Consider the following 18356-nt stretch of genomic DNA (forward strand, 5'->3'; position numbering starts at 1 on the left):
ACGAATATGACGTCATTGTGATGTATCAGGTTTGCGATAAATTATCTGTGCTCATGCCCGGCTTGATTCCCGCAAACAGAATTCAAAAAGCTTGCCTAATTTTGGAGATAATTTTTTAGGCGATTTCCATTAGCGGAGATATTTTGACGCGACAACTTTTTTTTCTCGGAGGAATTTTCAAAATCGGAGATCGTTATTGTCTGCGCAGGGTATTTTTACATATATACGCCAAGTTTCAGGAAATTTCGATGAAAACTGTAGGCTGTGAAACAAAAAAGTCCACAAGAACAACAACGTGAGTAAGACTTAGAGATGCTCCACGAGGATCTAAAAATACGACTGTCTTGAAGCTCACCTGGATCAGGAGCAACAATCACTTCAAACCCCCGCAAACCCCCATTAGGTCCTGACTTTTGTTAATGCCATGAACAAGCTTTGGCATATCACAGGTGATAAAGGTTGTGCCACAATGGTTAAAGGGAATCCCCAACGGAGCACAGAGGCCAAACACCAGTCTTGGTGAGGTTGAAATCAACTTTAATAACACACACGATACAACGTGCCCGGCTAGGCCAAACCTTCCACGATACAGCCCCCCTGCACAGTAACCCCGTGCACCACGCTCGCACGACGGATTAAACCACGTACTCTACTGGCGTAAGCACTTGTTTTTTTTGTTTATTTTTTTTTTTTTACGAGGTCATTTATCTACTATCATGCTTGGTGTTATAAATGAAGAAAGTAGGTGACAGTACCTGGCTTCAAATACTGAGGCAGAGTACACAAAGTTAAACAAGGATAATGGTCACTTAACCTGGAGGTCACATACATCATGTACGAGTCAGTCAGATATACTGAGACCATCACCGGGTAGACTGCCCTCCGGTCTCGGGGATTATTCTGCCCCATGACAGTTTCTGCAAGCATTGTGACCACAATATGACTCTAAGCATCCAGAATAAAATCCTTGAAGTGTTTGGGCTGGTAATGTACACGGTTGGAGTGTCTTGGTGTCCAGACGGTTGGGGACACCGTTGGATGTTCCTCACAGGTGTCGCCGATGGCTTTGGAGTAACCAGGTCTACAGGTGTCAAGCCTCGGGGATGCATCAGAACCTAGATCTGGTACCTGACTACTAGGGATTGGGAAGGATTCAGCACTGTCGGTAGGTGAAGACAGCTCATAGGGGATGAATGGGGGGTCTGGTGGTTTTGTTGCTGATTGGAGACATACGTCCTCAGTTTGTTGTGCAACACCATATCCCCGATTGCGAGGGAGTGGGAGCGTATCCTTCCAGTAGTCTGGGACTTTGTAGCATTCAGACTTTTTCACCTAATAAGCTGCACTCCTCAATTGGGACCCCACAAATTTACGTATGTTGCACCAGGGTCCATCGGTGGCAGAGACGAGGTCGCGGTTTCTTGCGCATGACTTGTTACGATCAAAGTACAAATAGATCAAATCACCGACTTCCACTGAGACATTGGGCTTGACGGACCCCATGGGTACCTTCGACTTCTCACTATGGGGGTGGTTAATGGAACGAAGATGGTGTTGGGCTTGTATCATTTGTAAGTCCGAGAAAGGGATTTGTTGATTGGTGAACTGATCCCGCTAGCACCACATCTCTCGGGCCGAGAGTCCCCGTGCACGAACTCGTGAGTTCATACTGGCGGTGGCCAGTGCGAGGGTTAGTGGAGTTACTGGTCCTCCCATCGGCTCCTGTCGTAGAAGTTCGTCTTCACATTCATGAACTACCTTCTCGGCGATGGGATTCTTGTTGGGATTTTTAATGCGACCAATCTCGATGCACATCCGGTGATGTTTAAGAATCTCATCGTGGACCAGACGTGTGAAGCCGGGAGCCGGATTGGTGCGGATGACAGCAAGTGGTCCATCCAATGGCCTGAGCTCTATGCATAAGCGGATCAAGTTGTCGCGAAGAGTGATGTGTTGTTCATTCTCCACAATGCAGGATGTAGTGTAGGAAGTGGAACATTCTCGCAATATAAGAACTAGCTGGTGACTGCGTTTGATGATATCCGCTGCGAAGGATACACCGATACCACCAGGGGGTTCTCCAGTGGACTGCTTGGTAATGGTATGAGGAATGTTGCGAAATGCGGCACACTGGTGACACCTCGAGGTTACCTGATCGATTGCTCTGTCCAAGTCAAGAGCATAAAAATAGCGGTGAATCACAGAACTGAGTTGATGACGACTCAGGTGATCCAGTTGAATGTGTAATGCTGTTAGTAAGCCATTGACTACCTGACGTGGGACAATAATGCACTCACATGCTGAGGACAAGGGCTTGCCCCGACGGACTACAACTGGGCCATCTTTGGAAAGTGACGCAACCTGGAGGTAACGTTTGACATCCTTGATGTTGGTCGTTTTCTTTGATGGGTGGGTGCCCTGATTCAGGTGGGCATGAGTCCACCTTAAGTCTGCGCACTCTGCCTGAACTGCTATCCAGGCAGTTCTGTTGGTGAGGGGCAGTTTGGTTCGGCCAGAAATAATGTCTTGGGCTGACACCTGCAGGACTACGGCCTCCTCCTCGCGTCTTATGAATGCACAAATTTGACAGGAGGTGTCGGTACAGTCTGGCGCATTGCGACTGGCAAAATCAGATGGGAGCATTGGCGGATCCTGCGAGGTGGCGTACGGTCACTTGATAACGGCTGACGGTGGACAGGAATGTGGATAGACGAGGGCTCGCTGAAAACTTGCCACGACAAAGCTTCTCATACGCTTGTATGCACGGCTTGCTATCGGTGAGGATGGATGCATGATGTTTAGATAGGATAATGAAGGGACTGAAGTATTTTACTGATACAGCAATGGGAAGGGCCTCCACTTCACAAGGCAACCAGGTAGGTTGGCATCCGCGTAACTTTGCGCTAAAAAAAACCTGCAAGGTGAGGTCTTCCATTGCGCGTGATGTACAGAGTTGATCCAATGCTGTGTTTTTTTGACAGAACCATCCGTCACGATCCATAGCTGATCACTTGGACGAGGAAGAGTAATTGTACGAGCTGACGAAAGAGCAGCTTGGGCTCTGTGGAAGGCAGAATGTAACTCATCAGTCCACACAACTCTGTCCAGTGATTGGCATCCAGCCACAACATCATCCAAGGGGGATAAGAGAGCGGAGCAGTTGGGGATAACACGAGCGAGAACCTTATATGCCCCGATAAAGGATCTCATTCCCCTGACCTTCTCAGGAGCCGAACAAGTAGAGAGTGTAGCCACACTGTGTGGGCTGGCCTGGATAGTACCATTAGATCAGATCCATCCTAAGATGGTGGTGCTCTTTGGACATACAACTGTCTTCGTAGCAGAGAGGCAAAGTCGACATTTACGCAGAGCCTGCCATACCATTCTCCAGTTCTGGAGAAGTTCGTCCAATGTGTCACCACTGCAATAGAGGTCGTCAGCGAGTTTGGCGACGGCCCCCTTCTCTACGAGATCACCAAGGACGCGACACATGAGTTCTTCGAATGCCGTCTCTGATCCAGGCATACCCATAGCGGATCTGGTATACACACGTATTCCCCGGAAGGGTGTGGCTACACCGCAGTACTTCATGGACTGGCGAGATAATGGGATTTGGTAGAAGGCACTCGTAAGGTCGGTAGTAATTAGATACTTCCACTGAGCAATTTTGCGGAGGATGGAATCTACGTTTGGCATGAGAGAGGGTTGGCACTTGCTGTATCGGCCCACATCAGCAAAGGCTGTGACTAAGCAGAACCCGCCACTGGGCTTCTTGATCAAGAATGAAGGATTCAGGTATTCTACAGTAATCCCCATGTCCTCAGGGCGAGCAAAGACTCCAAGCTTTTCTAGTTCATCAAATTTGTGTTGTAGTTCACGCAGTTTATCTTGCGCATACTGTGGTAGACGGCCTTTGCGTTGTGGAGGCTGAACGGGGCCCATGTTAACAACAGCCTCAAAGGGGCCTGCAGCACCATTGTAGCCTTGGAACACTGGGTCAAACACTTCATCATACTCTTCAAGAATGGCACAAAACTTTGATCATGTGTCAGGAGTGAACATGTTGTCAGGGTCGAGGGTGATAGTCGAAGAGTGTCCTGAGAGTGAAGTGAGTGTGCGTTTTAATTTGGGGGGGGGGCTGGTCTCGGTATAGTCATCTGGGTGTTCTTCGGGTATGTACACAGGGCGGATTTGGCAAAATCGCTCATGTCATTTGAGAACTCGTGGTTCGTTAGTTAAATTGGGGATCTGAACCTTCCCGCTGATGATACAGATGACACTCGGTGGGGCCAGTACTCAATGGGTCGCAGCGACCTCGCACTGGAGGCATCCGTGTGAGGTTCGAGTGCGAACGCTGAGTCGATACTCGACATGTCACATTAAAGGACCATTTCGATGAACTCACTGGGCCACAGAATAGTTGTGTGGGGTGGGGCACGTACGACATGAGCTCGGCGTACTGCATGGCGATTAAGGCTCCCTTCCTGAGAACCATAAACATATGTGGTGCCATCACCCAGGATAACTTGATGCTTCGCAGGGCGGATTGAGATGTCATGAGACTCCATGAAAGGTGTTCCTGCTAGTACTTCTACGTAAAGATTTTCGACAACCAGGCCGTCAAACTGAAATTCCCTTCCGTCGCGAGTCAGTGTCAGTCTGGTCTCACCAACCACTTGAAGAGGGGAAGACCGATCAGCCTGACGAGCGGACTGTACACTTCTGAATCTTGGCTCTAAACCTCCTTACAGTTGTCTCACGAATCAGGTTACCCATGGCCCCACTGTCGATGGTAACTCGGGTTGTGTGGTGGCCGTGGAAGATGTCTAGATATGGAGACTGGCGAGTATGGACACGCGAGATAGTGGACGGTTCTGTATAGTCTATGTTATTAACTACCTTGTCCATATGGGCATATGTTATGTCTCCAGACTTGTCGTCTGACTCTTCAGTTATATCAGCCACATGGCGTGCTCTGGCGATGTACCGACGATCTCGTTTGGGGAGGAAAGGACACTCACTGAGGAAATGACTGTAATCAGTGCAGCCTACTTGTTTGCAGAGGGGACAGGACTTCGTAAGGTTGTTGGAACGAGTCCCCGAAAATACTTGACGAGGTTTTGACATTGATGGGAATGATGCCGGGTGGGGGACCTGTGGTCGAGACGTTGAAGTGCGCAAGGACATTGTATCTTCAGCGGCATGGAGCTCATCTAATAGTGAGTCAAGCGCCTGGGATATCTCCGGTTTGATGGAGGCTAAAGTGCGGGACCTGAGTTCAGGTCCATAGCGTTGTTTGACGAGTCCGGGGAGTCCACTGTGGACAAGGCAAAGCCATTTGAGCAAAATAAAATTCTCCAACGGGGGAGATAATTCCTCATCTTCCGTGATCGCCTGGTTATGGTGGAAGATGCTGCCATCTTGTCGAAGCAAGTTATCCTCCACAAACGCCATGAGGCATTGGTACAAGTCTTCATGGCGCACTTCGGGGTTATGGCGTATCGCTGCAAAGTCAATGAAGTGTGCGCCTGTCGACTGGAATCAAAAATGTCGAATCGATTGCCATATGTTGACTACAGAGGTGGAGTTTCGGACTATGGTGTTGCGGGATATCACAGGGCAGTAGTTTGCAATCTGACCCAGCATAAGTTCCAGTACGGTGACTTTCTGTTGGGCAATGTGACGCTGCACAACGGGGACATCCTCACCATCATCCACAACTCCACGAAGAGGGAACGCTCTGCTCTTCTTCTCCCAGGTGACGCCCTCAGTGAGGAAGGGCGCAAAGTTGGGATCAAGTGATAAAATATAAAGAAAATTGTCTCCAATTTTCAAACGAAGTCACCATTTCACTCTTGCTAAGTGAGCACTACTTTGGTGCACGGTGTGTGGTGGTCATTTTGACGACGGGCACGTTGTACGGACGATGTTTATGACACAGCGACAGAGTGAGCTGGTTGGCCGCTCACCTTCTTGTGAGGTGCGATTGGGGTTCGAAGATGGCTCTCGTAACAGTGACGTTCTGCCGATCGCTGTCTCCGGGGTGAAGAGTGCGTGGAATCGTATCCCGACGCTGCCACCACGCCACAATGGTTAAAGGGAATCCCCAACGGAGCACCGAGGCCAAACACCAGTCTTGGTGAGGTTGAAATCAACTTTAATAACACACGATACAACGTGCCTGGCTAGGCCAAACCTTCCACGATGCAGCCCCCCTGCACGGTAACCCCATGCACCACGCTCGCACGACGGATTAAACCACGTACTCTACTGGCATTGTGGTAAAGTTTCATCAAAACCGTATGTGTGCAGTTTCGGGGAAGAGAGGAAATAATTATTTTTGGGGGTCAACCTCCCCCCCCCCCACACCCCCGCCCCCCCGTAGACACCTTTATTGAGTGCAGATTTTGATGCGGTTGATACACTTTGGTACATCACAGATGAAAAAGGTTGTGGTCAAGTTTCATCACAATTATGTGTGTGTAGTTTCGGAGGAGAGAGCAAATACCTACACTGCATGGCAATAAGTATGTGGACACCTGCTCGTCGAACATCTCATGCTAAAATCATGGGCATTAATATGGAGTTGGTCCCCCCTTTGCTGCTATAACAGCCTCCACTCTTCTGAGAAGGCTTTCCACTAGATGTTGGAACATTGCTGTGGGGATTTGCTTCCATTCTTCTTTTTAGAAGCTTGGTATGACATTTTAAGTTACAATCCTTATCTCGCACACACAATTTGTGTTTGGCCACCCTGATGACTCCTCCCCATCTCCTGGGGTTTCTGCGCATCCACACCGAGCATTCTGGGATGGATTACATCATTTTGAAAGTCCTGTATTGGAACTGGTTAGTTGTGTAAGAAATAATTTGATTTGTACAAAATTAAATTAAATTTGAAGCCTATAAAGCAAAGTAGGGTTAGATGAGGGTGATATAAAAAGTCAATTGTTGATAAAAATGACATGGATACGCACCTGTCAACCATTTCCTTAACACTGTCCTTGGCAAGTAATGCAGCTGGCTCCTCACTCAACGCAGTGCCCGTTTGGCAGTAGATGCAGCGTACGGCATGTCGGACTTCAGCCCAGAATGTTTGCAGCAACTGCACATCTTGCTCGCTTTCAGTGGCAACTTCCCTGGCGTACACGATGCGTGCCAATCACTGTGCCACAGCATACATTCGTCGTACATGTACTTTGGAAACTACATTTATATATATATATATATATATATATATATATATATATATATATATATATATATATATATATATATACTCTACTTTTACATGACCCTTACCGGAAGAATATGCAATCCTAAAATTATCCATCAACAAGCGAGTAAATGAAATGGCCATCGTTGCAACTAGCTGAATGCCTTACCTCCCAACTGTAAAAGTAGTTACCTAGGCAAGCATTGAAAAAAGAAAAGAAATGAGATACTCTTCAAAATGTTTGCGGTTTCAAAGTTAAATGCATTGGTAAAAAGATTTCCCAGATAACTGTTTCTGAATAAACAGTGTTTGAAGACCCTCGTCAAATGGCAAAAGATATTTGTTTACCTGCGTTCCCGGCATGCCTCACAGTTGCATATGAGGCCAGGAGCTGTGACTGACTCTGTTGACTGGCTGCCATTTGTCACTGCCAAATCACCCTTCTCCTGCTCGGTAATACCATCATACGTGGCAGCGGGTCTGAACACAGAGTCCAAGGCATGCTGCAAAACACAAGCACTGGCACATGGCTTCCACTAATCAAAATAACTATTTAAAGGAAACATTAATACACACACACACACACACACACACACAAGCATTTAAAGGCCATTTTCCCCGCTAAAACAGGGGTTAGCCAAAGGAAACATTAATGTGGGACAGATTCGCTGCATCACAAGAAAAAAAAAAACTGTTATGACCGAGTCACATGGCATATCCAGCCTAAATAACGACATTAATGGAGAAGAGCTTTAAAATCCACACTAAAACTACTGATCATACTGTGAAATGGTTGGGGGGAATGGAAAAGAAAAACTGCCACATTCCAATTTCTTTTGAAAAATATGCAAAATAGTCAACTCTTAACAATTTAAATACATGTGTTCAAGAGATCAGAAACTAGAATTTAGGAAAAATAAAAATCTTATTTTCGTGCAGGTTAAAAAAAAAAAACACAGGAATCAAAACCCACGTCCATTGGCTTATGGTACTTCACTGTACATTTGAACTGGCAAGAGCCGACTTGGAGCTTCGAATAAATGATAACAACGAAGGACTTGGAGGCAAAAAGAATTCACAAAAAAGAAAATACGAAGAAAACAAGTACATTATAAAAATCACCGATACATATAAAACAAACAAATCTATTTATAATTTAACTATACTGTATTTGTGATACTATCGTCTACAGGCGACACAAAAAAAAAATGACAGCATCTTCATCTGCATCTCTTTGGGTTTGTCTCCCCTCTCTCACAGTTTCGCACATCGTTACCAAACTTCATAAGCACAATCAACATGTCCATATCCATCCAAATCCATCACCATCCAAATTTATTTTCAACATTTACAGTGCACGAGCAAATACAACCCATCAACGGGGATATTGGTGGGGGTTGTGGGTGGGAGAAAGAGGGAGGGAGAGAGAAGCGGGAGGGGAGGGACAGAGGGAGGAGGAGGAGAGAGGAGGGAGAGAAGGAGAAAGAGGAGGAAGGAGAGAGAGAGACATGAGGCAGATAAGGGAAAGAGGTGAGGAGGGGAGAGCAAGGAGGGGGGAGGTGGAGGAGTGGGGCAGTGAGAAGGGCAGGAGAGTTAGGATGATGGGGAAGAGCGAGAAAGGGGAAGAAATGGGCAGAGCAACGCCTCACCGAATGTCGCTGTGCACTCCGGGAGGGAAGGGGGTGGGAGCGAAGAGGGGGAGGGGACTTGGGAGATAAGCGTGAGGGGAGGGGTGGGAAGGCAGCGGGAGGGAAAGCGGTGTGAGAGGAGGGGGCGGGAAGGCAGCGGGAGGAAAGGCGGTGTGAGGGGAGGGGGAGGGAAGGCAGCATGAGGGGAGGGGAAGGGAAGGCGGCATGAGGGAAGGGGCGGGAAGGCAGCGGGAGGGAAGGAGGAGGAGGGAAGGCGGCATGAGGGGAGGGGGAGGGAAGGCGGCATGAGGGGAGGGAGAGGGAAGGTCAGGTCAGGTATGGGAGCATACACCAGAGCAGCGCGTCGCTGCGTCCACTTTCCGCCGGTACTCCAGGGGCCTCCGTCTGGCCATCCTCCAGGACGATGCCTGGCCCAGCCCCATCTCTGAGATGCTGATCAAACTGTTGCAACCACGAGGTATGTGGTCGGCCTATTGGCTCCCTCCACTCAGGAGACTCCCTCACTGAGAGAATCTGGTGAGCAGGATCAGCGTCAGGAAAACGAGCCAGATGTCCATACAGCCGCAGCTGACGCTCACGGACTATGCAGGTAACAAATCTCATTTGAGTCTCTCTCAGCAACCGCTCGTTGGACACAAAGTCCGACCAGTGATAGCCAAGGATTCTCCGAAGAGACCTGCTACCAAAGGAATTAAGACTCCGTCTCAGATCCTTGGTCAGAGTCCAATTGTCGCATCCATAGAGCAAGACTGTAAGCACCAAGGACCTGAAGACTCAGACTTTCGTCCTCCAGCACAGGTACAGGCAGCACCACACCCCATTATCCAGTGAGTCCATGACTCCCCAGGCCCGACCCAGACATCTATTGATCTCTGACTCACAGCCAGCAGAGACATGAATATCACTGCCAAGGTAAGTGAATCTCTCAACAACCTCCACATGCTCACCACAAACAGGCACAGAGAGGACAGCAGCATCCAAGATGTCATTGAAAGCCTGGATCTTAGTTTTGACCCAGGAAACCCGTAATCCCAGCGGCTCCAACTCCTCATTCAGAACCTCGAGGGCCCCCGAAAGGATATCTAAATCTCCGCAAAGATGACTGAATCATCTGCGAAATGAAGGTCAGAGATCTTGACATTCCAAAATGATGCACCGCAGCTTGATCTCTCCGACATCCTCCCAAGAATTCGGTCCATACAAGTGCTGAAAAGTGTGGGGGCCAGTGCACACCCCTGTCAAACTCCAGTAACAACTGGAAAAAAGTCAGAGACGGCATCACCACATCTCACACTCTCAGTACCAGAGTAGAGTTCAGACATCAGATAGATCAGTTTTGGTGGCACACCACGAAGACCTAGAATCCTCCAGAGGGCATCCCGATTCACTGAATCAAACGCTTTACAGAGATCAACATAGGCTGCAAGCAGCCCCTGCCGAAACTCTCATCTGCATTTGGTGAGGACCCGAAGAGCAAGGAGAAGGTCAATCGTTGACCTCTTTGGTGTAAAGCCTGACTGCTCTGGATGCTGGTGCTCAAGCAGATGGTGGTGAACCCTGTCAAGAATTATCCAAGCAAAGACTTTGCCCGGCACTGAGAGCAGCGTCACCCCTCGGTAGTTGTTGCAGTCTTGGCGATCACCCTTCCCTTTCCAGAGAGAGACAACAAGGCCCCTCTTCCAGTCAGTTGGGATGATACCTGCAGTTCTGTGCTATGCCTGGAACACAGTCAACGACATGAGGGCAGCATTTCCACCAGCCTTGAGAAGTTCAGCATGGATGCCACAGATCCCTGGAGCTTTACCCCATTTCAACCGGTTCACCGCAGCCTGTGTTTCCACAAGCGAAGGTGGACCACAGTTGATTAGAGGGTCAGCAGCAGGGATTGTAACACCCCTGATGTCCAACTCGACAGCTGGTGGATCAGCCTGGCGCAACCGCTCAAAGTAACCGACCCAGTGTGCCGTCACTTTTGACTCCTCTGTCAAAGAGCCTACTACGCTCTGCTCAAACTGCAGTACACCAAAGGATGGGCATGGATGAACGCAATGCGCAAATTCCCCTGTAAGCAGGACGAGAATCACTTGACCACAGGTGATGCTCTACTCCCTCACAGATTCCTCGCACTCAGGCCTCCTTGTCCACCCTTAACGCACGTACAGTTTGACGCCTCAGCTCCCTGAACAGCTCAGCTCTGCCATTCAGCCTGGCCCTGCGACTCTGGACAATGGTATCCAGTGTCCCTCGAGAGACAAAATCCTTCTTTGCCTTCCGGTGAGTTCCAAGACATCCACCGACAACATCAAGGACGGTGGTCTTGAAGGCACTCCACAACTCTTCAGGACCTCCCAAAGCACCCAGACCCCCCAAATCTCTACTCAGCTTGTTCGCAAACACCTCAGCTACCCTCTCATTCTTGAGCTTGCCAACATCCAGCCAAGGCTGGGATGGTACCATTCTCCTGGATTTAAGGTGCAACTTCAGAGTTGCTACAACAAGCCGGTGATCAGTATTGAGGAACTGAGCACTCCGGTAGACCCTGGAGTTCTGGATCATCCTCCAGCGACTATCAACGAGGACATGGTCAATCTCCTTTGTCACACCACCAGCATTGGAATACCAAGTCCAGCGATGAGCTTGTGTCCATGGCTTCCCTCAGTCCATGGCTTTTTGCAAAGTCAAAGAACTTAGTGCTATTGTGGTTCATAGTTCCTGACCCATTGGGACCAACACACGTCTCATAGCCATCCCTATCAGTTCCAGTCGATGCATTGAAATCCCCCAAGACTGGAAGTGTATCTCGTCTGGGGCACTGATCAACCACAGACTCGAGCGTGGCGTAGAATGCATCCTTCACAGTGAGATCACTTGCCTCAGTCGGAGCATAAACAGAGACCAGGGAAATAACACCGAAAGAGTGACGAATCCTTAGTCTCATAATACGCTCGTTGACTGCTGTTACCTCAATTATCATTGGAGTCAGCTTATTGGACACAGCTTCAGAAATTCCTTGGGAATGGTAACCATCAGAGCGACCAGACCAATAGTAGGTGAAACCACCCACCATGATCTCACCGCAATCCGGTCTCCGAACCTCAGAGAGTGCTGCAATACCGATGTCCAAATGCTTGAGCTCAGATGATAACAGAGACAGATGATCATCCTTGTTAGGGATAGGACATTCCAGGCACCCACCCGAAGGGACTGCCTCAGATTAACCCAGGGAGACTGCCGTCTGGTGGACGACACCTCAGCACCACTCCGACACACTCTCCCGCAATCTGACCCAGGAATGTTACCCGTGGTTTTCCTCCTATCATCAAAGATTGGGGTCCTGAAGGCTTTGCCCCAATTCCATCATCCGGTGAGCTTCCCTGCGAAGGGAAGCTGCACAGGAGGTACTCCCACGGAGTGGGTTTTCAGATTTTTTTGCGTTTTTGTGTTTTGCGGAATGAAGGGTTTTACGGTGGCCGGAGTGCAAATCCTGCCACCAACCTCTGCATAAGAAGTAACCCAACTGCAGGAGGACGTCCACAGACACAGTTGGGTATAGATATGGATGGCCGTTGGCTCACAAGGAGCTCCTCCACCCTTTGACAGGTTTTGTTTTTAATCCTGCTGGGTGTCCATATCCAAACACCCTCCTCACCAGACAAGCTCGAATGAGCTAAGATCCTCATCCTCTTAATGATGACGTCATAAAAACGAATATGACGTCATTGTGATGCATCAGGTTTGCGATAAATTATTATCTGTGCTAATGCCCGGCTTGATTCCCGCAAACAAAATTCAAACAGCTTGCCTAGTTTCAGAGATAATGGTCTTGGCGATTTCCATTAGCGCGATATTATGACTTCAACTTTTTTTCTAGGATGAATTTCCAAAATCGGAGATGGTTACTGCCTGTGCGTGGGCTTTCTGCATATACTGTACATGGCAAGTTTCACGAAGATCCGATGAAAACTCTAGGTTGTGAAACAAAAAATGTCAAAAAAATAGGAATGGCGTCATAAAAATTGATATGATGTCATAGTGATGTATCATATGTGCGGTAAATTCATCTCTGCTAATGCCCTGTTCGATTCCCGCAAACAGAATTCAAAAAGCTTGCCAAGTTTCGGAGATAATTTTTTCGGCGATTTCCATTAGCGGAGATATTTTGACGTCATAACTTTTTTTTTCTAGGAGGCATTTTCAAAATCGGAGATGATTACTGTCTGCGCAGGGTATTTTTACATGAATTTGCCAAGTTTCAGGAAGTTTCGATGAAAACTGTAGGCTGTGAAACAAACTAGTTTCGGAGATAATGGTATAGGCGATTCCCATTCGTGGCGATATTATGACGTTAACTTTTTTTCTCGGAAGAATTTCCAAAATCGGAGATGCTTACTGTCTGCGCGTGGGCTTTCTGCATATACATGGCAAGTTTCACGAAGATCCGATGAAAACTCTAGGTTGTGAAAGAAAAAGTCAAAAAATAGGAATGACGTCATAAAATTGATATGACGTTATAGTGATGTATCATATGTGCGGTAATTCATCTCTGCTGATGCCCTGTTCGATTCCTGCAAACAGAATTTAAAAAGCTTGCCGAGTTTGAAATAATTTTTTTAGGCGATTTCCAGTCGCGGAGATATTTTGACGCCATAACTTTTTTTTCTTGGAGGAATTTTCAAAATCGGAGACCGTTACTGTGTGCGCAGGGTATTTTTACATATATACAGCAAGTTTCAGGAAGTTTCGATGAAAATTGCAGGCTGTGAAACAAAAAAGTCCACAAGAACAACAACGTGAGTAAGACTTAGAGATCCTCCACGAGGATCTAAAAACCTGGTGGGGGAGACGGTTTAGTCGCCGACAACCCGACCATGGAACGAACAGGTTTGTTCAGGTTTACATGATACCTGTTGCAAGTCACAGATCTAATCTGGCCTGACCTGACAAAGGAGGGAAGGCATAAAACATAACTCCATAACTCCAAAACTACAAAACTACAAAACCGAGCAGCCTGGTTGTCAGGTCAGGTTAGATCAGTGACCTGCTACAGGTACCATGTAAACCTGTACTAACCTGTTCCATGGTCGGGTTGTCGGCGACTAAACCGTCTCCCCCACCAGGTTGTCTGGTGAGGAGGGTGTTTGGATATGAACACCCAGCAGGATTAAAAACAAAACCTGTCAAAGGGCAGAGGAGCTCCTTGTGAGCCAACGGCCATCAATATTTAGTGCCCAACTGTGTCTGCGGACGTCCTCCTGCAGTTGGGTTACTTTTTTATTAGGGGGTTGGTGGCAGGATTTGCACTCCTGCCACCGTAAAACCCTTCATTCCGCAAAACACAAAAACGCAAAAAAAATCTGAAAACCCACTCCGTGGGAGTACCTCCTGTGCAGCTTCCCTTCGCAGGGCAGCTCACCGGATGATGGGATTGGGGCAAAGCCTTCGGGACCCCCAATCTTTGATGATAGGAGGGAAACCACGGGGTAACATCCCTGGGTCAGATTGCGGGAGAGTGTGTCGGAGTGGTGCTGAGGTGTCGTCCACCAGACGGCGGTCTCCTTGGGTTAGTTAACCTGAGGCGGTCCCTTCGGGTGGGTGCCTGGAATGTCCTATCATTCAGAGGATGATCACCTGTTTCTGTTATCATCTGAGCTCAAGCGTTTGGACATCGGGATTGCAGCTCTATCTGAGGTTCGGAGATCGGATTGCGGGGAGATAATGGTGGGTGGTTACACCTACTATTGGTCTGGTCGCTCTGATGGTTACCATACCCAAGGAGTTGCTGTGGCTGTGTCCAATAAGCTGACCCCAATGATAATTGAGGTAACACCGGTCAACAAGCGTATTATGAGATTAAGGATTCGTCACTCCTTAGGTGTCATTTCCCTGGTCTCTGTTTATGCTCCGACTGAGGCGAGTGATCTCACCGTGAAGGACACATTCAACGCCACACTCGAGTCTGTGGTTGATCAGTGCCCCAGACGAGATACACTTCTAGTCTTGGGGGATTTCAATGCATCGAATGGAACTGATAGGGATGGTTATGAGGTGTGTGTTGGTCCCCATGGGTGAGGAACTATGAACCAGAATAGGACTAAGTTCCTTGACTTTGCAAGAAGTCATGTACTTAGGGTGGCCGGTTCATGGTTTCAGCGCCCACAAGCTCATCACTGGACTTGGTATTCCAACGCTGGCGGTGTGGCAAAGGAGATTGACCATGTCCTCATTGACGGTCGTTGGAGGATGATCCAGAACTGCAGGGTCTACCGGAGTGCTCAGTTCCTCAATACTGACCACAGGCTTGTTGTAGCAATTCTAAAGCTGCACCTTAAATCCTGGAGAATGGTTCCATCCCAGCCGAGGCTAGATGTTGGCATGCTCAGGGATGAGAGAGTAGCTAAGGAGTTTGCGAACAGGCTGAGTGGACACTTGGGGGGTCTGGGTGCTTTGGGGGGTCCTGAAGAGTTGTGGAGTGCCTTCAAGACCACCGTCCTTGATGTTGCCGGTGGATGTCTTGGAACTCACCGCTGGGCAAAGAAGAATTTTGTCTCTCAAGGGACACTGGATACCATTGACCAGAGTCGCAGGACCAGGCTGAATGGCAGAGCTGAGCTGTTCAGGGAGCTGAGGCATAAAACTGAACGTGCACTGAGGGTGGACAAGGAGGCCTATGTGCGAGGAATCTGTGAGGGGGTAGAGCATCACCTGTGGACAGGTGATTCTCGTCCCGCTTACTGGGGAATTTGCGCATTGCGTTCATCCAAGCCCATCCCTCGGAGCACTGCAGTTAGAGCAGAGAGTGGTAGGCTCTTGACAGAGGAGTCTGAAGTGAAGGCCCGCTGGGCCGGTTACTTTGAGCGGTTGTATCGGGCTGATCCCCCAGCTGTCGAGTTGGACGTCAAGGGTGTTACAATCCCTGTTGCTAACCCTCGAATCAACTGTGGTCCACCTTTGCTTGTGGAAACACGGGCTGCGGTGAACCGGTTGAAACGGGGCAAAGCTCCAAGGATCTGTGGCATCCATGCTGAACTTCTCAAGGCTGGTGGAAATGCTGCACTCATGTCATTGCATGCCGTTTTGTGCTCTGCTTGGAACACAGGCATCATCCCAACTGATTGGAAGAGGGGCCTTGTTGTTCATCTCTGGAAAGGGAAGGGTGATCGCCAAGACTGCAACAACTTCCGAGGGGTGACACTGCTCTCAGTGCCGGGCAAGGTCTTTGCTCGGATAATTCTTGATAGGGTTCGCCACCATCTGCTTGAGCATCAGCGTCCAGAGCAGTCAGGCTTTACACCAAAGAGGTCAACGATTGACCGTATCCTTGCACTTCGTGTCCTCACCGAACGCAGACGAGAGTTTCGGCAGGGGCTGCTTGCAGCCTATGTTGATCTCTGTAAAGCGGTCGATTCAGTGAATCGGGATGTCCTCTGGAGGATTCTTGGTCTTCGTGGGGTGCCACCAAAACTGATCAATCTGATGTCTGAACTCCACTCTGGTACTGAGAGTGCTGTGAAGTGTGGTGGTACCATCTCTGACTTATTTCCAGTTGTTACTGGAGTTCGTCAGGGGTGTGTACTGGCCCCCACACTTTTCAGCACTTGTATGGACTGGATTTTAGGGAGGATGTCGGAGAGATCAAGCTGCGGTGCATCGTTTGGGAATGTCAAGATCTCGGACCTTGATTTTGCAGATGATGCAGTCATCTTTGCGGAGACTTTAGATATCCTTTTGGGGGCCCTCAAGGTGATGAATGAGGAGTCGGAGCCGCTGGGATTACGGGTTTCTTGGGTCAAAACTAAAGGCCCAGTCACACCTTGACGTTTTAGCCAGCAATGGCAACGTATTAAAATGTACGTAAAACGCTGGCTTACGTTGAACTTTTGATGTTTTTTTTTAAAGATTCGAACGTATTCATAACGACTTGGTCTTATGCACAACGTATTAGTAACGGACTTTGAACGTTTCGTTGTGTTATAGATAACTTATACCAACGAATGCTGAACCTGTTGTTGGCCTTCACAACCTATGCCCAACGATAGTCTAACTTAGGCATAGCGCGCTGCACGCATCGCTGAGGATGACGTGGCGTAGGTTATTAAAAGGCTGCCGCACAACGATTCAAATCATAACCGCCGGAGAAATGGAAGTGTCAACATCGCAGTCACACCTTGGCGATCTTGCCAGGTTATGCCGACCTCTGAAAATGCGTCTAAAACGCTGGCGCACGTCGAATACGGTATGGGTAAGTTTGGTATGCGTGAATAAAACGCTAAAGTACGCTATCATACGTCGTAGTAGGTGGAGTACGTCTTGTAATTTTAAACATGTTGAAAATTTTACGACGTACTTGCAGCATGACACACGCTCCGCATGCGATGGGAATAAGTTGTACGCACGATATGCGATCGTTGACGCACATCGACACACGTTACTTGAAAGGTACTCATAAGTCGAAACACGTCAAGGTAATAGTTTGCGTCAGTGTTCCAGACTCCCGTTTTTTTTTTTTTTCTTTGGTATGACGGTGTTCAGTGTACAATGCGGTTATGATTTAAATCGTTGAGCGGCAGCCTATTAATTATATTATATTATAACCACACTAGAAATCGAAGTGTCAAAATCACCATCATACCGAAGGAAGGAAGAAAATAAAAAATAAAAAAAATAAAACCAGGGAGTCTGGAACACTGACGCTAACCATTACCTTGATGTGTTTCGACTTATGAGCACCTTACAAGTAACGTGTGTCGATGTGTGTCACCGATCGCGCAACGTGAGTACAACACGTTACTCATCGGTTAGAAATAAGTTTCGGGTACGCTAAACATTACCTCGACATGTTTCGACTTATGAGTAACTCACAAGTAACGTGTGTCGACGCGTGTCAACGATCGCGTGACGTGCCTACAACTAATGGCCAGCATTATGCGGAACGTGTGAGTCATACGCTGGCAAAAGTCTTAAAATTTCAAGCAAGGAAAAGTTGAGGACAACCGAAAAGTACAACGTTTAAAGCCAGCGTACAACGACGTATGGCAATGTTTTTTAGCGTGCTCTCAATGTTATCAAAACTTACCCATAACGTATTCAACGTGTACCAGCGTTTTAGACAAATTTTCCAAAAATCGGCATAAGCTGCCTAAAACGTCAAGGTGTGACAGGGCCTTAAGATCCAGGCTTTCGGTGACATCTTGGATGCTGCTGTCCTGTCTGTGTCTGTTTGTGGTGAGGATGTTGAGGTCATGGAGAGATTCACTTACCTTGGCAGTGATATTCATGTCTCTGCTGGCTGTGAGTCAGAGGTCAATAGACGTCTGGGTCGGGCCTGGGGAGTCATGGATTCACTGGATCATGGGGTGTGGTGCTGCCGGTACCTGTGCGGGAGGACGAAAGTCCGAGTCTTCAGGTCCTTCGTACTTCCAGTCTTGCTCTATGGATGCGAGACTTGGACTCTGACCAAGGATCTGAGACGGAGACTTAATTCCTTTGGTACC

The 18356-nt window shown here is 48.2% G+C and overlaps 1 protein-coding gene across 4 annotated transcripts in view; it reads right to left on the reverse strand.

The window, feature by feature from the left end:
* The window catches only part of FAM193A (family with sequence similarity 193 member A), a 169241-nt gene that overhangs the window by 96610 nt on the left and 54275 nt on the right, over nucleotides 1-18356 (reverse strand). For all 4 annotated transcript variants that reach the window (XM_085848318.1, XM_085848317.1, XM_085848316.1 and 1 more), the window contains 2 exons: nucleotides 7565-7719; nucleotides 6978-7139 (listed from right to left, as the gene is read on the reverse strand). In XM_085848318.1, coding sequence (XP_085704444.1) covers nucleotides 6978-7139; nucleotides 7565-7719 — 317 coding nt within the window. The remainder of the gene's footprint in view (nucleotides 1-6977; nucleotides 7140-7564; nucleotides 7720-18356) is intronic.

Source organism: Eptatretus burgeri, chromosome 12, assembly GCF_056783735.1.
Source record: "Eptatretus burgeri isolate ZD-2024b chromosome 12, Ebu_testis_v1, whole genome shotgun sequence".
Lineage (NCBI taxonomy): Eukaryota > Metazoa > Chordata > Myxini > Myxiniformes > Myxinidae > Eptatretus > Eptatretus burgeri.